The following is a 27,217-nucleotide window of genomic DNA, read 5'->3' as shown; positions in this document are numbered from 1 at the left end:
CTGTCATCTGATTGCTAGTCCATTCATAACCCAGTCTAGTTCAGCTTCGGGCTTGCCATTAGAAAAACATCCTGTTGGGGGGGAAACTGCTTGGGATATGTTTTTTATACAGGCATGTCTAAAGCTGAAGAAGGGTTGCAACAGTTACACCATGACACCAATTTTAAGACTTATAGGCATTTCACTGTACAAATCCAGGAACCCACAAAATAAATGTGATGATGCCTAGATGCAGGTGGTTACAGCTCTTTAATAGAAGAAACATTACAATGCTTGGAAGCAGAGTAATATGGCAGACTTCATTAAAGAAAATAAAGGAGCAGACAGCGGGTGGATATCAAATTCCTTTTTATCTGCTCAGTGGATCACACACACTGTATAGCTCGAGTGGAGAGCTCAACAAGGACACAAATGGATATAAGCTGTGTGTGCGTTAAAACTTCATATAGTGGGGCTACCTTAAGAGTCTTTATGGGGCAGGTGCAAACTTACTCGCATGCGTGCCCTATTTCCAATCCCCCCCCAATTAATATTTGTGGGACTTTGCATCAAATTAGCAGCAAATGGTGCAATATAAAGCACAATGGGCTAGTAATATTTCTAAAAATAGGATAGGAATCAAAGCTAAAATAAACATTTGTTATTGTCACATTCCAGTATTGTAATTATGTGGTTGTGGGGTTTGCCTTGACAGCACATTCATGGGTCATGTCCAGTTGCATTGTACCATAATCCCATGCAAGCTTCAGAGGGACTACGGTTGGAAGGTGCAGGGTTCAAAATTGCTGAAAGCTATTTTGCGGCTTCTTCCAGCCTACCAGGGCTTGGTATGCTCGACACCGATCAGTACCGGGAGCTAACTTTGGCTCCTAAGGTCAACAATTGCAATACTAAACACGCCTATATAGCATTAAGTTTGTGTGTTTGGTAATGTACACAAAGAAGCATTAGGATATATGTATGGATCATAGTGTTAGTTTGCACGTCATGAACATATTTTATTTGTGTCGTGTTATGTACTTGCTCCTGGCTGTGGTGTGATGCCAGATACCCAAGAGCTGGGTTTAGCCCCTGCTCATCAAAGCATAATTCCGAGCCACTGTAAGGCCTGTGAGGGGTCAGTGGGCAGTCAAACGGGAGACCCCATGCAATGGACTAAACATTGTTGACCCTGGATTTGTACCACCTGACATAGCATGATTAGACTGTCAACCTCCCAATACAGCCTAACAAGCAAAGCCAATGGAGAGATAATTGTATATATAAACACAAATAAATGACCGATGTTTCCAAAGTCAAATGGTTTATCTGTAGTTTGTACTGGAGTGCCTGCTGGGGAAGGTTTGGCAACAACAAAAAAAGCACACACATCAAAACACAGGTTAACAAAATGGAAAACACATAGCAAGACCCATTCATCTACACTAAATTTCACAAACCATCAAACTAACCTACCACAGACACACCAACACAATACTTTCCTTAAACACCACTCTTCCAGGTAGCACAGATAAATAACACAGACAATTTACATACCCAGCATCTACAACTCGGAGAACATATATGCTTTTGGGTGGTAGCAAAATTATTGCAACCTAAATTATAACTAATAAACTTAATATTATTAATGGGCTGTAATTAGCAGTAATCAAGCCTAGGCACAAATCGAGTCCAAGCAAATGTTCTATGGCTGCCAACTTAATCCGAGATGAAGTTGGTTTTAACAAGGTATACACATGGAAATGGGTCGGATTGTTTGCACGCAAAACCATTAATAGTGGCCAAAACATGTGTGCTTCAAAGAAATGTACTAAGGCTTTGGGGTTATTCCCAAAGAAATATTTAGAAAATATAGTGGCAAACTGTGCATTTATAAGCACACCAGATCAGGAGCACTGGTCACAAATTGGCACATTCTAAGAACACTGTACAGATTGGTTTGGTTTGGAGATTACACCTTTGATACTTGGATGAATGTATTGGCATTTTAATTCGAAATTATTACCAGGAAGTTAATTTGAATGAAAAGTAATGCACAATTTAGCATTCATTTCGCTTACTTTCCTATTATCCACATGGCAGATATGTAAAGTATCACACTAGTAAAGTATGACACACTACGCCAACTTTTGCCTCTAGAACACGGCAATCGGTATGGGGCCTTTCTGACAAATATTAAGTTTCATGGCATCAAAGCAATACTCTGCCCACATTGGCATATGTAAATTATTTAATGATAAGTGGCTTGCATGCAGAACTCACTATCACTGATCTACATGCCATGTACACAGGAGCAGAAGATGCCACCTACCCAGCAGTACACAAATGCGGGCACGCGAGCTCAATTAGTGTTCCCATTAACGAGCACACAACACGTGAATGTTTACTACAAACACCCCATCTCTAAATGCTGGGTCTTCGAGGGGGATAGGAAGCCTGTGAGATAGTGTCTAGGACACTGCTATTTCAACTTTTGATAAGCCCCGCCCAAGCAACAATATTGTTTCTCTGGGCACCCACACAACCTATAACTGCTTATAATTTCTATTAAAAGTAGTCACAGGCTTCCTACCACTCTCGTGAGCACTTCGTGGAGGAGCTGGGGAGGGGGCAGAACGTGGGAGAGTGTGCCTAAAGTACAATTAGTCCAGTGGAGTTGCTCGCCTGTAGCTCAGCGAGTTAAACGCCCATCTTCTAAAATGTGCCACTCTCCAAGCAAGTTCAAACGCCAACAAGGCCAAATTCTGCTCACTGCAAAATGGGGGGAGGGGTGCACTACGGAAAAGAGGCCAGTGACTCTCTGCTCCGCTTGCCTTCTGCGGTGGCCACTGTCCCCCACCACTGTGCACGGGGACGCACCTGGCAGTGCATGTTGTGCCCCTACAGCCTTCTTGACAATGTGTTTCTTCTCCCCAACCTCTGGAGAACATTGGGGGCCGCTCCATCCACCCCTCCTCACCTGTGCGTGATGTACTTCCATCTCGCCCATGCAGCTCTTCTTCTTGGGCAGCAGAAATCCGGGCAACTGAGGAACCCCCATTTCTTCAGCACTGTATTGGGAACGAGGCGGGAATGACCTCTGCAGAGCTCGGGCTCACAGCATGGTAAGCAGTCACCTGTGGGTCGGTGTGGCCTGCACGTCTGACAATGCTAGGGCGGAAGAGGCTGCCAGGAGGGTGCGTTTACAACACAGGCATGCACCCGAACAGATTGTTACCGGGATGGGGTTATTACTACTCTACGTGTAAAGCTGTCGAAGCTTAATCAAGGAAATGGAGAGGGAGCAGCCGTCTCCAAGCAAATAAACAGGAAAGACCTGAACCCTAGGGGCAACAAGACATCCTCTCTTCACTGAGCCCAGCAAGAGATTGAGAAGCCTGCAAACTAAGCCACACGCCCCCTTCTGGCCACGCCCTTTCCTGCGTCCCAGGGATCCGCTTTTGACAATGTTACCACGACCACTCTGAGCTAAATCCCACCCAGGGCAAGCCGTGCACTTTGCTGGGAGGACACGCCCATTGGTCTGGATACGCCCGTCCATTAAACGGTCCGTTTGTAACGGTTTTATATAATGCCGTTTGATTTGGTATCCCCCGTCTGTCTTATCGTACCGTAAACACGCTTCTGTTACTTGTATCACTGACAGGTGCTGGAACTAGGGTTGTCCCAGGTCCCCCAGCTTTATGATATTCTAAGGCTGAACTTGCTGGTGTACGTTTTGTGATTTAAAATCGTGATTTCAGGAGAACCACTTTGAAAATAGTTCTAGTTTAGTAGCAACCGTACATGCCAACATTATCCTTTGCATGCGGGAGACAAGACTGCAGTCCTGGTTTTGATTTTGCATTCTGGGGCTTGTAGTGCTCCGTTTATAACAGGAAAGCTGGGACTACAAGTACCAGAACGGAAAACAGGCCTGGACCAGTGTCTCTGGAATGGAAAGTTGGGTTGGCATGTATGCTTTCAGAGCACTCAGGTTTCCCGTGGCCAGTCTTGTTTTTTTATCACTTGGATTCTGGGATTGTCATTTTCTTTTCCACTTGAAAGAGAAAAACTCCGTCTCACAATTCAAAGCAAAAACAAGACTGGATAGCCTTTTCACGCTTGGCCATCGGAAACTTGCGAGTTCTGTGCGTTGTGTGTGTTTTTAACCACAGGTACGTGTAAACGGAAGTGAAACCTCATGAGGTTGGGAATACTTACCTCTTAAGAGAACCTCATTTGGAGGATATAAACCGCACTATCCCCACGTGTACTCTTCCCTCCTCCACCCAGTCCAAACAAGCAAAGGCAATCTGCCTGTACCAAAGATCTCCCAAAGAATGTCTTCCAAATTCTTTAATTGCAGCCCCTCCTGTCCTCTGTTAGGGACATACGAGGGGTGTGTGAAGATTTGATTGTAGACCACGAAGAAGACACACCGGTTACTGTTGGGGGCTGCTCCGGTCCACCGGGCAGCCTCATACTCGTGTCGGGTAGCGCCCGACACCACACGCTGAAGTGCGGCGATCACGCCGCGGGATGAAGGGTGGGGGTTCATCCCACCCGCTCCGGGGACACCGAAGCTCCACACAGGGGGGCAGGTCCACCTGGCCCCCTCGGCCCTGGCTCTGGGGGCACCCAGGCCGGGGTCGCATTCCCAACCCGCCTCACATGGTTGGGGACCCACTGGGACGGCGTTGCCCGGCAGGGGCACCGTCCGGACGGCGTTGCCCGGCAGGGGCACCGTCCTCAAGCTGGGCCCCGTCCTTGGGCCCCGCACACGTGGCGAGGCGCCATCCTGGCGCCAGCACAACACACACACGCGGAGTCAGGTTCACTCTTGACTGCCGAGCCGGAAGCGGCTCGGACCTTTTATTAGGCTGGTCACATGGGTAACCATGTGACCACACAACACCGTGGAATGTACCATGGCTCCTTGCAGGGGTGCCATGCAACACTCCTCCTTTTCCATAACAACAAAACAAAACATATGTCACTAACTACGCACTATTTCTCCTATGACCACTCTACTAATACACCTTTATTAACCTGGGTGAGTGGTCTTACTATGAAAACATAACTACGAGGCGCTGGCACCACCCGACGCCTTCCGAGCGTGCCAGTGTGCACAACATCACATTGCCCAGATACTGGCCCACTTTAAACAAGTCCATGTCTGCAGGCCCCCCATCTTCATGGGGATGTCGATGGTGGTGTCCATCTTCCACACCTGTGGAGTTGCAGTACACACAGTCCGAGCCCCCGCCAACCTTCACCAAAGTCACACAGGGCTGGCAAAGCCGCACCTGGGGAGGCCCAGGGGCCACATCGGCTAGGTCCACTTGTGTGGGAGCAACCCGCGGCAGGGCACTGGTGACGGACGAGAGGCCCCTCCACACACTTCCCCTTTCACATAGGGGCTGGTGGCATTGTGTTTGGCCACTCATGTCTCCTGCAGTTCTTCTTGGCGGGGTGCTGTGGATCACCTTTCCTTTCTTCCTGCTCTCTTCCATTCCTGCGGATGCCCGGGCTTATCGTATTACCCTGACTGGATGCTGGGCTGGTGGCCGGATGGCAGGCCAATGCCCTTAGGTTGCTGCTCATCCCAGCCAAGGGCGCACAGGCACTCATGAGAGCTGCAACCCTCCTCCATGCCTGCAGCCATCATTGCCCATGCTGTTGGAAGGGCCACTACACCGCTCTGCCTTGTCCTGTCCAGGCCTCGACATCCTCGTTCTACACATTTTTTCTTTTCACACGGGCCCATGTGGTAGTGGGCCCGCTTCCTTGACCCATTTTCGGGGCCCATGCAGGCCACGCTTGCCTCCGCTATTCAGATGGGCCTGGTTGAATTTGGGCCCGCCTCCTGTTGGGGGCCGCCTCAGCTGTTGGGCGGCCCCTGTGCCACGGCCGATGCCGTTCCTCCTTCGGGGCCGCCTCAGCTGTTCGGCGGCCCCTCATTTCACTCTCCGGCCTCCTCATCAGCGTGCGCTGCGGCCAGGTCGCGGGAGAGGGGCAGCCCCCCTCACCATTTCGGCGGATGCTGTCCATCTCCTCTTGTGGCTGCGGCCGCCACCCCACTCTCGTGTACGGCGGCCGAGGCCGCGGGCAGCTCCCCGTCAGATGCGGGAGGGGCAGCGCACGCGGCCACCGCCGCTCTCACAATGCGGCTGAGACGCCGCAGATTCCTTCCCCTCCACGCGGGTGGGGAGCGGCCCCCACCCCGATGCCTTTGCGGGCCCAGTTGGAATTGGGCCCGCCCCCTGTACCTTCTTGCGGGACCCGTTGCGGCTGAGGCCGCAGAGCATTCCTCTTCCTCAGATGGGGGGGAAGCAGCAGCACACGCGGCCGATGCCGCCGATCCTCCTTCACACAGGGGAGAGGGGGGAGCAGCCACCGCGCCTCCCTCAGGCCACAACCTCTCCTCCATTGCGGGCCCAGTTGGAGATGGGCCCGCCTCCGCATGCATTTTCAGGGGCACGCGGGGCACGACTTCCTCGTCGCCATTGTTGGGGGCTGCTCCGGTCCACCGGGCAGCCCCATACTCGTGTCGGGTAGCGCCCGACACCACACGCTGAAGTGCGGCGATCACGCCGCGGGATGAAGGGTGGGGGTTCATCCCACCCGCTCCGGGGACACCAAAGCTCCACACAGGGGGGCAGGTCCACCTGGCCCCCTCGGCCCCGGCTCTGGGGGCACCCAGGCCGGGGTCGCATTCCCAACCCGCCTCACATGGTTGGGGACCCACTGGGACGGCGTTGCCCGGCAGGGGCACCGTCCGGACGGCGTTGCCCGGCAGGGGCACCGTCCTCAAGCTGGGCCCCGTCCTTGGGCCCCGCACACGTGGCGAGGCGCCATCCTGGCGCCAGCACAACACACACACGCGGAGTCAGGTTCACTCTTGACTGCCGAGCCGGAAGCGGCTCGGACCTTTTATTAGGTTGGTCACATGGGTAACCATGTGACCACACAACACCGTGGAATGTACCATGGCTCCTTGCAGGGGTGCCATGCAACAGTTACCATGCATAGTACCATGTATATTGTCTTTATTTCCGGTGTACACACACACACACACACATACATACAAACCCACCCGGTGAGTAATGCCAATGACCTTAATAAATTGAAACGCCTGAAGAAGAAGAGCTCTGTGAATGTGCCTGCTCTCCGACATTTCTCCGTGCCTGTGGTGTCCCTTTAACTAGCACACATGGCGGAGTGATGTAACTCGGTTGCGTGTGGATCTTAATAAATGGGGCAGGTCACGTGCGCTCAGCAGAGCACGCGTGGAGCCCAGACGAGAAGCAGAGCCTCACAAGTCTTCTGTTTGGCGGGGGGAGGCTCACAGTGCGCAGGGCGGCCTCCTACCAGGGGGGCCCCCTTCCACATTGTTGACAAGGTGGTCATCCATGCTGACACGGACCAGCTGGGCTAATGCGGCGGTGAGATAAGAGCTGCGGGTAGATGAAACAACGTTCTGTCATGCTGCGGAGCCGGCACATGCAGCATTTTCAGCCGCCATTTTTGCCGTACATAGTTGGGGAGGTTGCGGCCTCATAGAGGAGTGCTTGTGCGCCTCTCATGCCAAATTCTTGATAAGTTCCACGGCCATGTGGGCATACTGCTGCAATCTGGGGGTCTGGAGCCCTCAATCAGCACAAGGAAGGTGAGAGACCATGTTCTCTCTCTATTTTGTTCATCATTTCTCCTTTTTTGTTCATTCATCTTTGGTGGAGATGGAGTGTTCTCCAGTGACTCTGGCCTGATACTGTGCGTGGCTGGGAGGGACTGCCTCTCAGTTTTGCGCAATCTTTACTTCAGCCCCTCTGCATGGTGTGGAGGGGCAGGACCCATTGGGGGAGTGCAGAATCATGGTGGTGCTGGACACTCTGTTGCGTCTTCTGTTTCTCTTGTGATTCCGGTGTGGGTCGTGGCCCCTAACAAGGAAGGGGTGCTCATGCTTAGACGTAGTTGTTCTTTTTATGTGTTTTTTGAGAGTAGCTTTGATACTCGATGTTTCATCTCTTGTTGTTCCTATTTATATTTATATATTTCTGCCTGATTACCTTTTAGCCTAGTCAGTTCTATTTATCGTGACCCGAGGGAGCAGCCCACGTTGATACCGATCCGCGTACCGTGAAATATAACTTTTGAATGCTACATGCTGAGATCCTTTGCACGTTAGATTCTTTTGTGGGTAGGTTTTCTACATCTAGTTCTCATTTAGAGATTGAAATCTATCTAGGCGTTTCCCTAGATTAAGAGATTCATGTATACTATTCACAAATCCAACAAAGGCAACAGCACTCATCTATGCACCTATGTTCTATTACTTTCCCAGGTTGGGCATCATCCTTGAGCCACTTGATTTTCCCACAACAGGACTGAACTTTGAAGCCAACATCTGCCGCTTGAGCTTCATTAAGATACACACGAAATAATCTCCTACGCGGGTGATTGCCTTCTCACCCCATTCCTTTAGGTATGTCGCAATCTTGTGCTCCTTCATCTTTCTTGCCCTGTTAAGAATCTTTAAATGGACCTATCCCCTTTTCATGATGCATCTACAATGCAGTGCCAGCGCTCGGGTTTTATTGAGTAGTATCAGCCAACCTGTGATAAACATGTGTATAGTGTTGGACAACCACAAACAAATGCGATTTGAATATACCTTACAGATCATGTACATCCGAAAACAAGAGGCATGCTCAGGATGGGCACGTCCAAACATTAGACCACTATTACATTGGATTTTTTGTCGAAATTTTGATAAAAAACGTTTGAAGTTTATGATCAATTTGATGAATCTTATATATATTTTGTAAAGATTGGACTGTAATACTGTAAATGATATTTTCTCCAATAGTCCGTATTGGCCATTGAAGAAGGGGAATACTCCTCAAAACGCGTCGCCTTTGAAAAACGGACTTTTCTTCCCATTATTTCTGTGCATATTTACTAATGTTGGATTGTTTGCTTATTTGCAAATACATTCTCTTCTAAATGAAATATATCTTTTTAAAAAAAAAAATCTTTTGTACGTGATCAAATTATAATTCCATGTACAGAATGTACAGAATGTTCAATTAATTGATTGAATTTCTAAAGATGTTCTAGTAATTGGCTTTTGTCCAACAATAGAGAGTGTGCAGGGGACGGGAGGATTCCTAGGTTGAATCTTCATCACTTCTTTGTTGCTCGTGCACTCACCAACGTGGCGGACAACCACCTTGCAGGAGGAGGTCGTGCTGGAGCTGCGCTAGCTGGCCAGGGACGCGTCCGAATTGCACGCCAACAGGGTGTACTAGTCCCAATGCCTGAGTTGGATATTTCAGGGGCGTCATCAAGCCTGGATCTGCGGTGTGAATTTTGGATTGACCGTATTAACATATATTTCAAGGTCACAGGAGAGAATGATGAGGAAAGTAAGGCGGCAAAACATTTGTACTCGGCTGGGCCTGGAGTGCATCAAATATTTCAGTCTCTACAACTGGTGGATGCGTCCTATGCGGAGAAGAACGCACTGCGCAAACTCTTTATGCCTCTAGCAAATGTGCACTATGAGAGGTTCATCATGTGCAGTGCAAGGCAAAAGGACAGGTCTCTGTACATTTTTCATGGCCGCCTCCGGGGACTGGCAATATTGTGTGCCTGGGACAATGAATAGGCCATGAATCGCAATCAGCTCATCCAGGGATGTGTGCTGGGAAACTATGCTGTCAAGTCCTTCAGGAGTATGGCCTCATGTTGCACTGCACCCTGGAGCTTGGACGGTCACATGAGGTGGCAGAGACACGGGCAAGGATGGACGCAGCGATTTGCCCTGGCAAGTCGAGGAGGTGTGTGCCATTGGCCATGGCCAGGGAGCAAGAGGAGCCCGCTGCACAGCAGAGGGACAGGAACAGTCGAGTGCCCGAGTCATGTATGAAGTGTGGGTACGATCTACCGCACCTTGCAGAGTGTCCCGCAAAAGGAAAGGCCTATGGGAAGGATGATGAGAATATATTTTTCATCTCGAGTGAGAGCGTCCTGAAATCGAAGGTGGATGGGTCGCCAGTGCCGGAGTTGGTGGACACAGGTGCTTCAGTCAATGTAATGGGTAGGGTACATTACGAGGCCATGAGAGAACCCCCGACCCTACATCGTCCAAAGGCATGCATATTCACCTTCGGGGGCGACCAGCCCATCCCTTTGGTGGGGGCGTTTGTGTCAAAGGTGGAGCATGGTGACAGTTCGATCAAGGAACGTTTCATCGTAACGGATGTAAGCACCAACACCCTCCTGAGCTGTGCTACGGCAGAAGCGTTGGGCATCGTCAGTTTCGCATATAGAGTGTATGTGGAAGATGTGCAGGCGGTTCTCGAAAGGTTTGGAGAGCTATTTGTGGGGATTGGCGAGATGGTCGGTGAGCCAGTGAGGTTGCACATTGATGAGTCCCTCCAACCTGTAGCTTTAAAACACTGAAGAGTCCCTTTTCATTTGCGAGACCTAGTGGACAAGGAGTTTGAGAAGCTTGTAAACTTAGACATAATTGAAAAGGTGCAAGGCCCGACGACCTGGGTGTCTCCCATCATGATCGCCCGTAAACCTAAGCAGCCGGAGTCCGTCAGGATTTGCGTGGATATGCGACTCCCCAACTAGGCAATGAAGCGGAAGAGGCACCTTACCCCGATGATTGATAGCATTATTGCAGAATTGCAGGGTGCAAGGTTTTTCTCCCAGCTGGACTTGAGGGCTGGGTACCACCAGGTCGTGTTGCACCCAGAGTCCAAGTACATCACGACGTTCACAACCCAACGGGGGCAATACCGATACAAGCTCCTCAGTTTCGGTGTGTCATCAGCCACTGAAGTCTTTCAAAACCTGATACGAGGGGCGCTGGCAGACTTGGAAGGTGTTGGAAGTGACGACAGCCTGGTATTCACGAAGTTGGAAGTGGAGCATATGGCACGGCTGTTGAGGACCCTGGAACGCCTTCAGGCTCTGGGTTTAACAGTGCATCGGGAAAAATGCGAGTTTCTGCAGACTAGCATTGAGTTCTTCGGCTTTGTATTTAAAGAAGGAGGGGTGTCCCCTGATCCCAGCAAGGTCAAGGACATAATGGCAGCAAGGCTCCCAGAGAATGTGACAGAGGTTCAGACCTTCCTGGGCATGGTCACCTACTGTGACCGGTTCATCAAGAACCTGGCCACACGGTTGAAACCATTGAGGAGCCTGACAAGGAAGGATACCACCTGGCAATGGGACTCTCTGGAGCAGGCGGCATTCGAGGATGTGAAAGGGAACCTCACGGTTGAGGATACAATCGCATTCTTTTACCCGACTCTCCCATCGTAGGTGGTGGTGGACGCCAGCCCGTTTGGTCTGGGGGCAGCCCTAACGCAGATGGATGCCAATGGGGAATTAAGGTCCATTGCTTATGCCAGTCGCGCTCTGTCGGACACTGAACAGAGCTACTCCCAAATTAAGCGTGAGGCCCTGGCAGTGGTGTGGGGGTGCAGGAATTTTGGACCCTATGTGCTGGGGAGGCCGGTGACGGTCGTGACGGATCACAAGCCTCTGCTGCCCATCATGGCGGGCTCATCCACGAAGCTGCTGGCCCGGATTGAAAGATGGATGCTGGCGCTGCTGGAATATGGGGTCTCGCTGGTGTATCCCCCAGGGGCAAACAATGCGGCTGACTATTTGTCACGCTACCCCCAAGACGCAGGAGATGGTGTTGATGTGTACAGCGTCAAAGAGGCTGACTAGCACGTGCAGCTCGCTGTGGAGTCTGCTACCCAGAACTCGATGCCCATCCAGGAGCTGGAAAGGGCATCAGAAAATGATGAATGCTTCCGGATTCTCAGGGACGCATTGCAGAGAGGGAAGTGGAAGCCAGTCCTGGAAGGCTTGGGCAAGAGAACCCAAGAAGCTTGTATAACTTTGGAGCAGCCATGGAGGCTCTGGGACAAACTAACATTCACAGACTCTGGGTTACTACTGCGGGGAGACAGGATGGTGGTGCCCGCTCACAAGAAACAACAGTTGATTGATCTGGCACATCAAAGTCACCAGGGGATGGCCAAGACCAAGGCCTGACTGCGGCTGAAGGTGTGGTTCCCAGACTTGGAGAAGAGAGTGGAGGAGTTTGTGGGACCCTGTGTCTGGTGCGAGGCGGCATCCCTGGTGCAGAGGCACCCCCTCATTGAGTCCATGCCTCGAGGAACACGGCCATGGGAAGCGTACAGACTTCGGGTCTACCCGAAGGAACGCACATTTCCTGGTGATGGTGGACCAGTGGCCGTGGTACCCAGAGGTGGAGTTTGTTGACTCTGTGTTGTTCGATGATGTGGCGGTGGCGCTGGAGAAGATCTTCACAAACCATGGTCTCCCACAGACTCTGTGCTCAGATAATTGTCCGTCCTTTCCAAGGGGAGAGTTTCGGCATGTTTCTGATGGAGTATGGCGTGCACCACAGGAAAATCACTCCTGTGTGGCCCCGCGCCAACAGACACTCAGCAAGGTGTTTACAATCGCGCATGGACAGAGCCAGTGCCTTCGCAGGGCCCTCTACCAGTTCCCCAGGGAATATCGAGCAACTCCTCACTGCTCGACTGGAGTAGCCCCAGCGGAAGCAATGTTCAGGAGATGCACCAGCGGCTTTCTGCTGGACTCGGGTGAACGGGAGCCGGCTGTAATTGATGACGCCTAGGTGGAAGAGGAGAGGAGGTGCCAGAATGAGGGCGAGAACATGAGAAGGGACCTTTGACAGTACCAGTTAGCCTTAGGGGATAGGTGATCATAAGGAATAGGCACCCCCAAGAAAAGCTGTCGCTGACATAAGAACCAAACCCCATGGACGTGGTTGCAGTGATGGTGACGGCCTCAGATGGGACTGCAATAGTTACCAGAAATGCCCGTTTCTTCAAGAGGATGGGAGATGGCACACGGCTGCGGGCATTCCTTGGCAGAGATTGTGCCGAAAAAGCGGATGAAGATGGTGGGGCTGGCTGCCCTCAGATTCCCATGGACCGAGGGGATGCAGGTGAGGAGAGGCTGAGTTGGGAAGGGGCAGATGTTATCCCCAGCAAACTGGGAGGGGGAGACCTGCCCGCCTAAATGACTATGTACTTGACCCCTGAGTCAAGCAGTCGGAAGGTGATGAAGACTGTGTTAGCCGTCTGTCGTTAAGGGGTGTTTGTGTTGGGTTGCCACGTTTTGTGTGGGGGGGGGTTGTTGTGACATTGCTGTTTGTTTTATGAAAAATGAGGAGTGTGGTGTCCCTTTAACTAGCATATGCAGCAGAGTGATGTAACTTCGTTGCGTGTGGATATTAATAAATGGAGCAGGTCACGTGTGCTCGGCAGAGCACGCGTGGAGCCCAGACAAGAAGCAGAGCCTTGCAAGTCTTATGTTTGCCAGGGGGCTCACGGTGCGCAGGGCGGCCTCCTACCAGGGAGTCCCCTTCCACAGTGCCTTCTACCTCGTTCATGCACTCTCCTTGCCTTTCTGTTCCATGCCATCATGCCCAGGTGTGTTGAAGATGTAGCGTGGGGGCAGGATATGGCTGATGCTACATTATTCCCTTGGTAATCAATAAAGTTCATACTGAATGTACCTCTTGGGTAAGTTCCTATTTCTGCAGGGTCTGTTCAGGCATATTGTGACAGGGATTTTCTCTGCTTTCCTCTGTGTCCCTTGCAAAGTTACACCATAGGCCGACCTTAGGGTAGGACCGCCCCGGAAACCACCCAGGGTGCCATTAGCCCCATGCCACGCCAGCTTTGGGGAGTCTTTTAAGGACTCCCCCAAGCTGGCGTGATGGGAGAAGGCAAGGCAGGCGCCCTATTGAAATTAAATGCACCCGCTCTTGGGAGCAGAGCGCGTTTAATAACAATAGGGTGCTGCAGCACCTATTGAAAAATGTGCCCTCGCCGCATGACCATAGGCGCCACATTTTTGTTTTGCTGCCCGGGGCACTGCTGCCTCTAAGGCCGGCCCTGGTTGCACCCTTTCCCTGCTGCTGAATTCTTATCCAATCTGCATTTCTTCCATTTCAACAGGTTCATCTTGTGCTTCTGCTTGAATTCCAGGAAAAGAAAATATCTCACGTATTCCCTGATGTCCAGATGCTTCACTTCTCTGTATGTTCTCAGCTTCTTTTCTTGGACATATTCCACTTCCTAACCTCTTCTCTAGTTAAAGTGTGATTGTGTATGGCCGTAACCATGATTGGTCGGCTATATTTTGCTGCTGTGTCCCAGTCTTTGTGAGGCATTCTGATCTTCACTAAATCTCCAACGCATACTCTTTGGGTAGCTGTGATGTTCCATGTATGGAACAACTCTCTTTGTTGTCTTTGCACCTGCTCCACTTTCCCTCAGATCTCTTGTGTGCACGTTCGTACTTTGTTCGAGCTTGTATATGTCCATGATGTATTACATTTTGGGTTTGCTTGTCTTCCTCTCATGAGTTGGAAAGGTGTGACCCCTGTGGTAGAATGTAGGGTAGTTCTATGTGCCGATAATGTTCATTGGACTGCTTTGTGCCAGTCTGAGCCATTAGCTCTGGATAATTGTATGGATCCCCTTATCATCCTGTTGGGTTTTTCCACTTGGCCGTTTCCTCTTGGGTGGTACAGTGCTGCTGTTACATGGTGAATTCTGTTTTCTTTGAAGAATGCCACCATCTCGTTCAATATCAGTTGCACCCCATTATCTGATACTAAGATTTCTGGGCAACCCATTCTTTGGAATCTTTCTGTCAGTGATTTGATTGTAGTGGCTGTTGTGATTGTTTGCATACACGTTGCTTCTATCAATTTCGATGTGTTGTCCGTGATATCTGACACATAGGTTGTGCGCTGGAGGCATGTGCTCCATTGAGTCGTTGAAGTCTATACCAACTTTCTGCCATGGGACTCCAGTCCATTCTACTGATTGCATCGGCTGTGTGCGTAGGACACATCTCTTGTCTCCCTATTTATAAGCAGAGCATGCTGCAATGTGTCCCTCCATATCACTGTCCATGCCGGGCCATCAGAGTAGCATTCTAGCAATCTGTGTTTAGACAATGGGCCTCATCACGAGTTGGACGGTATCCCAGCGGTATTACTGCCGGGATTCCGCCTGGGCTAATAGCGTTAGTGCCAACTGGTCCGGCACTATTAGCGCCAGATCAAGGGTTGGGTGGTGATGCATATTCCCCATTTCCCATTGGGTCCATAGGACCCAATGGGGCATTTTTGGCGTAATTAGAGCACGCTAATAGAGCCGTGCTAATTGAGTCCGAAAAATGGGCATTAAGTTGGCACATTTACCCCCAGCTTAGAGATGGGGGTAAATGCTGCCAGACTTGTGATTGGTCGGACCCTTAAATGCGGGGGCAATAGCATTAAAGCCGCATTTAAGGGCTACCTAAGCTGCCTAAGTGGCTTTTGTGCACTAGAGACATCGGCGCTACAATGCAAATGAGTGGTGGGAGGAATACGTTTGTCGTGTCTTCGCAATAAGCCGTCTTCTTCTGACATTTGTGCAGATATTTTGCTGTACTGACGTAGAACCGGGGTGGGGTAAAGTCTTTTTCAGGAGGCCATCCATGCTTGTTGAACTTGCTGCATTTTGTACTGCCGCTACAAGGCAATCATTGGCTGCCAGGGGAAGTTGTGACAAGCAATCAGTTTGAGTGTTTTGCGATCCCAGAACTTCAAATATGAATTCCTGTAGATTTGCTGCGAGTCGCGCCAGTCGCACCGTTAACGTATTCGTTCCCTTGGGTGTCAGGATGTGTATACAAGGTTTCTGGTCAGTGCAAAGCATGAACTTACAATCCCATATGTCATTTTAAAATGATTGGTGGCCCAGTCACAGGCCAGTATCTCGTTTTCAATGACTGAGTAATTTTTTTTCTGCCTCAGTAAGCACTTGGGAAGCAAAGACGATTACAGGTATGCCATTTTCATCTTACTTCATCATGGTCGCACCCAGGCCATACGCGCTGGCATCCGAGGCGCCCCCTTGAGATTCTTTGTAACACGCGATTAGACGCTTCATTGCTACACTAAGGGATCTAACCCTTTTATCTATGGAAGATTAATGCCAAATGTGACAGGGGCACTAGAGGAATTTAAGATTAATAGCCCTGATTTGAGAAAGGTCTCTCTGAGACCGAAACACGTGTCATTATCTAAGGGCATTTTTGTAAATAAACATATTCTCTTGGAACATTTGGCGCAGTCTCCTTCCGGGTCATTAATACATCATACTAATGCTTAAGCAGGTTTTTTCTTGGCTAAACCCAGTATCCGGTGAGACGCGACTATATGCATTTAAGGAAACCTCTTTGAAATACATTCATCATCACAAGATGTCGCCATGTTAGACCAAACCGCTACAGCCAAGACTCTTGGATAATATTAAAACAGGATCCAGACATGTGGGCACTCATTTTGGGTATCCTGTTTCAGGATGTGGTACATAGAAAAACAATTACATCCTCATGGTGTACTTCCATTATTGTGCCAATATTTTAAAAGGGGAACAGAAGTGAGCCCTCAAACTATCGGCCAATAGCTCTACCTGGTGTGGAGAGCAAAATATTCGCCAAGTGCGTTTTAAAAAGCGTAGAGGACTGGATCGAAGACACTGGCTGTGTTTCCGTGTTCCAGACGGGATTTCGGAGGGCCATGGGAACGGACGCCAGTGGTCTGTTCATCCAGTCCCTGATAGATCAGGCGGGTTTGGAGAACAATGACCCGGTGTTCTTGGCAAGTGTGGACCTGAGCCTCGATTTTGACAAAGTCGATAGGCCAAGGCCCTGGACCAAACCCCTGAGGTGGGGTTTGCCTAAATACATCTCTAAAATTCTGATGCAGTTACACGCTAACACTACTGTAAGGTTAAGGTTAAACGCAAACGGCAAAGTCACTAATCCTATAAAAATGGAGCAAAGCTTAAGACAGGGGTGCGTTCTTGCTCCCTGACCTTTTAATTTATATCTTTCGGATTTGGGAGAATTTCTAGAGAATGTCTCATTTGCACCACTGAAAATAAATGGTGAGTGTTGTTTTTGGGTGTCTTACGCGGACGATCTCTTATTGTTAGACAGCACACCCATAGGTTTGCAGAGACTTCTCTATCGCTTGGGTGAATATGTGGCAGAAAACAAGTTGCTCCTGAATCCGGACAAGTCACGCATCCTATGCTGCAGCGGAACAAAACGCAAACCTGCACACTTTAAGTGGTCAATGACCTCATCTACGCTGTTAGTTATACCAACAGAAAAATATCTGGGATTCAACTTGAATAGGTCACTGGAGTGCAATGTTGTCAAGAGAGAGTTATGGGTTAAAGGGAAACAACTTGCCTCCAAATGTTTTTTACATGTAGAAAATATTGTCGCTTCACTTTGTTGCCATTAACAAACGTTTGTAATGGTAAAGTTATCCGTGCATTGTTGTACGTACTTTAAATAACATCTATTTATGAGAAATTGGAGTTGAACAAATTGGAGGGTTTAATTTGAAGGAAGGATTTATCTTTGCCATCTTGTGTGCCAGTAGTGATGCTGCGTTTTGAACTGGGATTGAACTCTGATTGCTTGGGTCGAATTAAAAATCCTGATGTTGCATCGTAAATTGTTGGTATGCAAAGCAAATACTCTTTATGCATTTATGGGAGGGCAGCTATGCAAATCACAGGGGGGGGCTTTTGCTTTTAAAAAAAAAGAAAAATGCATATCTATTCTGGAGAAATATGAAGTGACTTATGAAGCCTTGGTGACTAACCCTGAACAAGTGAAAAAGACACTTATGGACCATGCTTGGATTTGGACTTGTGACGAGAGAATAAAGTACAAGTCATCGAAAGGTATTAAGTGTGAAACAAAAAGAAAGGGGGCTCCCTCGTGAATTATCTCAATCAATTTCCAGATAGAGGTTTTAGAGATACCCTTATGAGGTTCTGATTTAACCTGACTCTTACTGGAAAGGTCCTATTCACTAGAGGCCTAAGGGATAGTGCAATAGGCCGATTTTGCGGTAACCACACTGAATCATGAAGACACTTGGTAGCTCTGTGTTCTGCTCTGCAGGAAGTTAGGAAGGAACACTTTAGCTGGTTCTTTCATAGCAGTGATTTCTTAAGTGATGAGATATTGTGGTGTTACATCCTGCAGGGCTAACTAACTTCTATCCCTTGTTTAATGAAATAGGTTTTTTAGAATTGTGATGTGTAATTTTACTGCTACATGTATCATGGATATTGTGTGCTTTGAATGCAGTGAAGAATTTAATGTATTGCAGATTTTATTGGATTTGATGGTGTCTTTCAATATTTGTATAAGGTTTGTAATAAACCGGTGTACAATAAAAATAAAATTGAAAAAAGGTAATTGTGGCCTTCCAGAAGTTCTGTGACTGCCATGTGTTGTATAGAAAATGCCTGTTTGTGGGAACAGAGATCCAGCTTGATTTCCAGTAGGAGCTGCTTATCCAGCAGGGCCTTTCAAAGAACAATACACTTTACTTACCGTTGAACGTCCTTATAAACAACACTTTCCTGCGTGTGTATCCTATCAGGTCAAGCCTGTGTCCTCCATAAACTCCAGGAGCTATGTTCAGGCTATGTAATCTATCATTTCTTTGTGGGAAAAGTCTGAAGTAGTGCTCTTGCAGCAAGACGATATAATCAGATCCTGAGGAGCCTGCTACCACTGCAGTGTTCATGTATTCTGTGCGCATGTCACTATAGGGTTTTCTTTTGTGCTTGCTGTTGTCGCTCACTCATAATACGAGTTGTTCAAGTTGCTCACTTGGTTCCTCATCCTCTCAGATGTCTTTTACTGCCGCTATGGTTTGTCTCCTTATGGAATCCACATCGATTCGACATGGCCTATCTTGTGGCACTCCATACATTCCTTGCCTGTGGCAGGACACATTCTGTTGCTTGCAATTTCCAAACCTGAAACACTCACACTTTTAATCCCTCTTGTGAGTCCTGTGAGTATACGGCGGGCACCTCCTTCGACTGTTGTCTGGGATTCTGTGATCTTGACTTTTGTTACCCCTCTCAGTTCTTCTTACTGTGCAGGCCCCTTCTTTAACTTGAATGTGGCTCACTTCTTTGATCGAGTGAAGAGTGTTCTACCGTCTTGGCTATGGTAATGGCTTGTTCTAGGGTGGGGTCCCTGCTCATCCTTAGTGCTTTGTGACAAATCCTGAGATTGTGTCACTTCTTCCCGAGGGGGAGTCCCTTCCTATGAGACCAGGGAGATGAGACTGCTACCCGATAGTCCCCCTCGGGGTGGTACGCAGCAGGAGGATCTCATGGGGAGAGACCCCCCTCTCTGGGGATCAGGGAGGACATCTGGGAAGAATGCTTAACAACACATCTCCCACTCCACCCACTTCCTTTACCTCCACTCACTCCATGAGGTCCACGTCCTTCACCCCCCTTTTCCCATGCCACACCGTGTATCTCTACGAGGTTGATGAGGAAGCAGTCACTGAGACGAGGAACAGTAGGGCGGACTGGACTAACACCCCCAAAAGAGCGACTGAGACGAAGAGGAGGCAGAGAAGCATGCCAAGCACTCCAGGGAATTTGAATGAGCAGTCTAGATTCCACCATCCATTACAGTTAAAAAGTAAAGAAGGACTCACATGAAGTCAGCCCCTTCCCGGAGGTACCACAAGCATGTCCCGCTTAAGAAGGAGACATGAGAGGGAGAATCCAGGCATCCCTACACCATGCAAGGGCAGACCGGAAAGCAAGAAGGACAGGCGTCGAGAGAGAGAAGCCACCAAACCACGCGGTCGCTGAGATCGGCGTAGAGCGCCCGAAAAAAATACTGCAGAGCCACTGCGAGCTCCGCGAAAGCAGGAGAATGAGAAAAGCCGTCTGGGATGTCAGAAGTGTCTGAGAGCGGTGTAGAAGATCCAGCAGCAACCCAGAAGGTAGAAGGGCTGCATGGGTCTTAGAGGGGAACAAGATAAACCCTTTAACCAGGGTCTGGGACCCAGAAATAATAACACAGAGAACCTGGAATCATTATAATGCCTTGCAGAATCGTGAAATGGGTAAAAAGGGTAAAAAGGGAACACGATACAGTGTAGAAAGCCAGGAATGGCACCTGCAACCCGAGAAGAAGAACATCCTCATTGCTCATCCTCTTCATGGCAGTACCTGGCAGGGTAGTGAACAAGGTCTGCCCAGAGCGAGCCACTAAAGGAATTTGTCTGAGAAAGGCCAGGGGAAGGGAGTCATTTCCCCTGGTGTTGTGAACTGTGAATGTAAAAGCCAAGAGAGTGTGAGAACAAAGCCAATGACGGCCAGTGGAAGGGAGAGTGAGAGGTCAGTAATGCGAGGCAGACAACTGCTTGTAGTTTTCTCAGTATTTTACATTTTATTAATAAAAGAAAATGCAAAGAAAACCTAAGTAAGCCTACTCTACCGGAAGTTCCCTACCTATTCTAGGTGCTAAGGAAAAATATCCTAGCATATACACAACTGGCCCTCACACTAAACAACAAAACCTTCAAAGTAAATCATAAACAACACAAACAAATGAGTACCAAATAACCAGTGACTTGGATAGCTTCCACTTGTACTGGGTAGATCCCTTTGCCAGGAATGTTCAAAGTCAATCTTTCACAATGAAAAGTAGAGTCTTGAACCAGTTCTTAAAAGTTCCAAAAGAAACAAAAGTTAATCCAAACAAAAAAACACTGGTAACAGTTCTTTCTTCATTGGTTGAAAAGTTCCCTTTGCAATTTCCACAAAGAAAACAGAAACCATGTTAATCCTGGATAATCTCCTTATAGGATAAACTTGACAAAGTTCAAAACAAAAGTAGCACTTCTGCTTCAACAACTGTTCTTCTTTTTGTAGCTTCTGCAGCATCTTTGGCATAACTTGTCAGGATGCTTCTTCTAAAGGGATTGCTTTCGTCTTGGCAACTCCCTTCTGCTAATGGCACTGTGAAAGCATGCTCCCTTGCTTCACAGTGTACTACTGCTTAAACCACCAGTATAATGTTTTCTGACAATCTTATAGACATTAACAGTTCTGTCTACTGCCGCTTGGTATGTTTAAGATTTATTAGACAAATTAAAGAGAAGACTCTTTGACCTCCACAGGTAGATAAGGCAGTCTTCCTTTCTATGCCACAAGAAAGGGACAGCCTCTTTGCCTCTTCTGTCTGTTTTACAGCTACCGCTAGAATCTGCCTTGGCTTCTAGACTGCTTCTTTCTCTCAGCTTCAACAGTCTCAGCTGTACAGATTGTAGATTAGTTCCTTTAACAAGCACCCATCTCCCTTCCCCAGCTTTATGCACACCTTCTTGTTTCCAGCTGTTACCCCAAAGCTGTACTGCCACTCTTCCAACCTTGGATAACCCTGTCACCCTTGTATCAGAGGACAGTGGATTGGTAAGAACTTGACAGCTTCAAAATACAGGTGGTTAGTTCTTATTAGGGCTAGTTTGATGTTGGAAAGGGTTGTTCTACTGCCTAGGGTAATGCTTGCTCTTAGTGATAAGTCAGCAACTTCTACAATTAAAAAGTACTTCTGGATGTTATAAGATTCAAGTTTCACTTTAGAAACAAAATTAGGTAGACGTGACCACTATTTGATGGAGAATTTCAACTGTAAAATCATGCGTTCGCTTTCATTCATTCAGAATGCGGCTTTAGCATGAATCGGGAATCACCATCTTTCTCACGCGACCTTTCATTGATGTAAATAGGCTTACAACAATCTAGAAAAATCAGCTACTACCTTTTAACTGATTACAAGTGGCGTTTTCCCTCTTTATTGGAGACACGCGAACACTCTGGTAAATCGATGGAAAATGAAAGATTGTTCTTATACACAAGCACTTTAACTTGTTTTAAACGTGCGCGTGACACATTTTCTTTGTTGTCTAGACTTCCCACAACAACTAACAACTTTTACTCGCTTCTACTTTTGCGCAGGTTCAAATGGAGCATACAGTTACCGGCAAGGAGTATTTTTGTGAATTGGAGTACGGAGCTTCACTCACCGGCTCCAAAACACTGCAGTTGCAGGCGGCTTCCACTTCCTGACTTTTCTTCCTGCTACTACTACTTCAGGCACTCTTGGGACCCACACCCCTCTGCAGCACGGGTGTGTCCTTGATCCGGCCTCGACCACACAGAGTCTCCTTCTGTCCTACTTCCCTCGGCTTGCTTCTGCACATGGGCCTCAGGTAGCTGCACAACTTCAGCTGTGCAGTCACAGCTATTAGGCGCACCTGGAGAAACCATTAACTTCAAGTCTCTCTCAGTACAGCCACAACCACCCATGGTTTGTGAACACAGGACCAACTCAGAACCTGCAGGTGAAATCTACTCTTCTCTCATCCCGTTATCCCTTAAGTGGTCACACTTCCTCGTGAACTGCCAGCTTTATGCTCTTCTCCTTCAGCTATGACGGCCAACCTTCCAGCTCCTTCCTACTGCCCCTTCTAGCTGCAGCCTTTTATGCCTCTCAGGGCGGGCAATTGATTTCAGGTGCAGGTCCTCAATGTTAATTGCCTGACCCTGGCAAAGACTCCTAGGGCTACTTGCCTGTTCTTTACTTCTGCATGCCTCCTCAGCACTTCTTTTGTCACAGACCCTGAAGGATTATCAAAGTGGGTAAAAACCACAGAACAGGTTATCATGCCATGTTCTTTCTAGAGAGGGGCGCCTGCCACCTTTTTTGCAATTAAGGAAAAGGACTCGCTCCTGCAGCCCTTGACACAACTCAGGTGTATAAAAGGGGCATGTACAGGAAGGTCAGAGGCGAGATGCTGAAGAGAGCAATGGGGAGCCATGCTGCAGTCGAGGAAGTATACTGAGGACCGATTAACTGAGGGTCTGAACACATATGAAGTGGGAGCAGGAGCTCTGTGGCGCAGAGGCAAGGAGAAGGAAGAAGACCACATGAGGGGTCGTCCTTCATTCCCCCTAAAGGACTGCTCTTTCTTCTGTGGCGCTGCAAAAGCGCAAGAGTGTCAAAGGGGCAGAGAAAGACCCCCTGGACGGAAGCCGTCAAGTGAATGGCCAGCGCGATACATAAAAGGACTTCATAGTGAGCCGTGGAGTTTCCCAGCTCGAGAAACCCGGTGTTACTGTAACCGCGAGTCTCATAGAATTAACCACTATTTAAATGCACACTAAAAGAAACATTTTCTTACAGAAACACAAATTACATCGATTATATATAGGGGATGAAGAGTGGTGTGCTGAAAAAAAAAGGACACTAAGTGTCCAATTTTGTAAAAATTTCTTTCACGAAGTTCAACAGGGCCAAGGTCATGGATACTTTTCCTCCCCTTCTTAAAATTATCCACCTCTCCTGCATGGATAAAGTACTTACATTGTGAAAGTGCGTCCCTAGCCATTTTTCTCTGGATCCGGATAGATTAGCACAGTTCATCACCAGGTGCTGTAAAGTTTCAACCTTGTGTCCACAGCAACGACACATCAAACTTGGTTGCTCCTCCTTTCTGTTTCTTCTCCCGAAAACTTCTCTCATGTGGAGAAGATTTAATCGGAATTTTAGAAAGCAGTGCCTTTCCGTGTTAGAAGGAAATTTGTCCAAATATGGGTGCACGGTACCTCTACTATAGTGCTCGTCCGTGCCCTGAGTTATAGACGGGAGGGCACTAAGCCTGTCCAAGGTAACTGTCCAGTCCCAAACCAGAAGTTTCCTCTTTACCAGGTGTTGGTTTTGCACTATGTTGTCTGGTTCCAAGGCTATGTTGTTCAAGATTTCTGTGCAGATTAACTGCCACTTGGTTAAAGTCAGGATCTGTTTTCTTGTCATGGCTTCATTAATTGCCAAGAAACCGCTTCTTTCCTGTGGGTGCAGACATTTGCCAAGAAGTGTCAATGATTTCCAAACCATAGATATGTAGAGTGAGGATAGGCCCAGTTCTTTACGGACGCTTTCAATTGGAATAGATGATGGTAGGCTCAGTACTCTTTTCCAAAATAAACCTGTATCTCCGGGGGTAAGGAAGAAGTTTGCCTCCGCAGCATAAGTCAAAATGGGCAAAACTTTCAGTTTATAGAAGTCTATCAGTGGTCGGAGAGAGAAGGAACAGTATCGCTGCTTGATTGAAAGCGCTTGAGAAGCCAAGTTCATGACTTTGCTTCTAAGTCTTTCAACACCCGAACCATCTTGGATACTGTTGTTCAAGTTTACTCCAAGGTATACCCATTGTTAAAACCAATGGTACCACTTCCCCCGACAGGAACCACTTTAGATTTTTGGCACCCATGATGGGACCTAGCCTCAAGATCTTTGATTTCTTTGGATTTATTCGGAGGCCATTTCCTTGTATATACGACTCCAGTGCCTTCAGTTGACGCTGTAGTCCAACAGCGGTCTGATCTAGTAACAAGAGGTCATCAGCGAACAGCAGTCTTCCCACGGAAGTCCCCGCGATCTTTGGGGGGAAGCATCTCACTGCTTCGAAGCTTTCCTGCATGTCAGATATAAAGAGACAAAATACCGCTGGAGCCAACCGACAGCCCTGTTTCAACCCATTCATAGCCTCCACACTGTTTGAAAGGTTGCCCTGTCTGTCCAACCTAACTTTAAGAGTTGTCCCAGTGTGCAGTGCTTCCAAGGGTTCTCTCAGGTTGTTCGGACAACCCCATACCCTCAGTTCTTGCCATAAAATACAACGGTCGACGTAGTCGAACGCTTGTTCCAACTCAATGGAGGCAATGTAGATGTTCTTGTATTTCTTTTCCTTGACCAGGCATTTTAGTATGTTTATTATTAGAACATTTAGGGAAGTCCCAATGCCCTTACGAAAACCTGATTGCCAAGGATCCAAATGATTTGCCAACCGACTCCAATCGTTCAGATGTTTCAAAATAAGTGCTGCAAAAATGTTTCCCACGACGTCCAAGAGTGCTATCGGTCTATAGTTCTTTGGCACGGATCTGTCACCCTTCTTAAAAATCGGGACGATTATGGACGTCGTCCACGATTTGGGTAACTTTTTAAATCTTTTTATGTCGTTGAACAACAACAGCATAAATGCGGCCCATTTTTCCGGGTCCTTTTTGAGGATGTAGTTTGTTAGGCCGTCCGGTCCTGCGGCCCTTGAGGAGTTTGAGTTTTTAATGAGGTCTAGGATGTCTTGTTTGTCATATTTAAGGTCCCAAGACTCATTAGATAATAGAGGTGTTTGTGGACCAAGGGTTTTCCCCAAGGAGTAAAGGTTCTGAAAGTGACTTTCGCATACAGTTGCTGCTATGGGATTCACCAACTTGGAGTCAGGAGGGATGTTTATTTCATTAATCAGTTTCCAGGTACCGGTGATGTTTTTAGTAGTTAACAATTTTAACATTGTCTCACTATCTTGTTGCACTAGTTGGTGTTTGTGCTGCGTGAGCCAATTCCTGTAATTGTTTCTGAGTTTTTTATACAGGAGTAAGTCAACTGGTGCACTGGTTTTAAGAAATTGCCTCCTGGCTTTTCTCACAACTTTTTTTTTGGTCACTACTTGGTAATCATAGGTGTGCCGGGTACATTGGTAGTTACTCTTGGCAGCACCCTTCGTACGAAAGATCTTCAGTGCTTCAGCGTATTCCATCAGGTTGGAGCCTTGGTCCTTGATTAAGGAGTCCAACGCAGGCCCATCTCTTTTCTTCCCATGCGTAGTCTGTTTCCCCCCGGAGTTAACTCTAGGAGCTGGTTTGGTAGATGTTTAGCAGGAATAATGGGAGATTTGACCCAGGCCTCAGTTTCGAGTTCCAGGATGTTGTGGTCACTCTGGGTCGTAGGGACCATTTTCAACGATCTTAGGTTTCCAAAAAGATTTTCTGATACAAAGATGTAGTCCAATGTGCTCATTTGGTTGGCCCGTTTCCATGTAGGGGCAGCTGGCTGGTCGCCCAACAAGTTCCCATTTACCATGTGGATATTCCTAGCTGTGAGTTCCCTCTCCATGTTTACTCCTCTTGTTGTGTTTTTAGCGGCGGTCAAAGGCAAAACCTTAATTTTCCTTTGTTCTTGTCGTAGCATTCCATATTGAAATCCCCACATAGATGAATTTCGAGTTTCGGACACTCGATCCTAGCATCGTCTATTGCTTTCATGAGTACTTCCATAAATGTATCCTCCTCGCGTGCTGTAGGACCCCAATATATATTGCATATGAGCAACTGCCAGTCTTGCACTTGTAGTAATGATTTTATAGTGGAAGAAATTCTTATAAGTTGGATCCAAGGGTTCCTGTTTACAGAGGAGAGCACTTTTAAGCCACTAGAGCGCTTTACCCCTAACAGGAGGCCTGAACTCGGTCTCCCTTTCGAGCCCTTTGTTGCTGGATTTAAAAATAGCTCAAATTTGTCCAAAAGGGGAAGGTCACACAGCCAGCTTTCCTGCAGGCAAAAGACGTCGTAAGATGACAGGTGTACACCTGAATTTCCGAGGAGATGCGAGTAGCCCCGTGTGTTCCAACTCATGATTTTTATCCCTTTTGACATGGGATTGAGTTGGACACTCCTTGGGCACTGATAGCGTTATGATTTGGCGGATAAGACACCTGCCAGCCAACTCCAATCCTCTAAACTGTTCTCCAGGTTCGGACCAGGTTTATCTAGTTGAGTGCGCACTTGATCTCTTCTATTGTCCACCTCTCGAACACCCCTATCACTCTTGCCCACTTTCATCTCCTGTTTCTTTTTGGGTTCGCTAGTTGGATTTGAGGAATTGCTTAATGCGTGTTGCAAAACTTTTGAACCTGCACGATCTGTGCTGGTCCCCTCCTCCAACTCCTTAAGCACAAACCCACATAGATTGAGTTTAGAACCCAACTCTAAACACTGGGACAAATAAGAGGCAACTAAGAATGATAAAGACTGCACCCTTTTACCACTTTACTACTGGGACAAGGAAGATGCCTGCAGAGAGCTTTGAGGGTCAGGCATGTCCCTTTAATTATGGTCAGGCAGGGCTAATCAAGCATCCACACATACAGCTGTCAAGGGGCTGCAGGTGTCTAAAGGGAGTTCCGTCTAGCAAGGAAGAGAGCAACAGGGAGACCTGTGTGGGGAAGACCGGCAGGAGATGTGTGTTGGGAAGACCAGCAGGAGAGGAGACCCTTGCGAGGAGGCAGCTGTGGTGGGAACAGAGAAAGAACTAAGATGCAATCATCCCAGAGGACTTGTGGGGCCTGAAACGAGTAGGCTGTGTACTCGCCACAGGTCTGCGAGCCTCCATA

At 48.1% G+C, this 27,217-nt stretch overlaps 1 protein-coding gene across 2 annotated transcripts in view; it reads right to left on the bottom strand.

The window, feature by feature from the left end:
- Positions 1-27,217, bottom strand: part of LOC138569526 (rho guanine nucleotide exchange factor 3-like) — a 388,611-nt gene that overhangs the window by 133,716 nt on the left and 227,678 nt on the right. The window contains exon 1 of one of the 2 annotated variants that reach the window (XM_069647577.1): positions 2,960-3,464. The exons of the other annotated variant lie outside the window; for it this stretch is intronic. Within the exon in view, the coding sequence (XP_069503678.1) occupies positions 2,960-3,040 (81 nt within the window). The 5' untranslated portion in view covers positions 3,041-3,464. Of the gene's footprint in view, positions 1-2,959; positions 3,465-27,217 lie in introns of those variants that run through there. 2 annotated transcript variants of the gene reach the window in all.

Source organism: Ambystoma mexicanum, chromosome 2q (assembly GCF_040938575.1).
Source record: "Ambystoma mexicanum isolate Mex_15411 chromosome 2q, UKY_AmexF1_1, whole genome shotgun sequence".
Classification (NCBI taxonomy): Eukaryota; Metazoa; Chordata; class Amphibia; order Caudata; family Ambystomatidae; genus Ambystoma; species Ambystoma mexicanum.
Note: the sequence above shows the minus strand (reverse complement) of the source record. Positions and strands in the feature narration are given on the sequence as shown.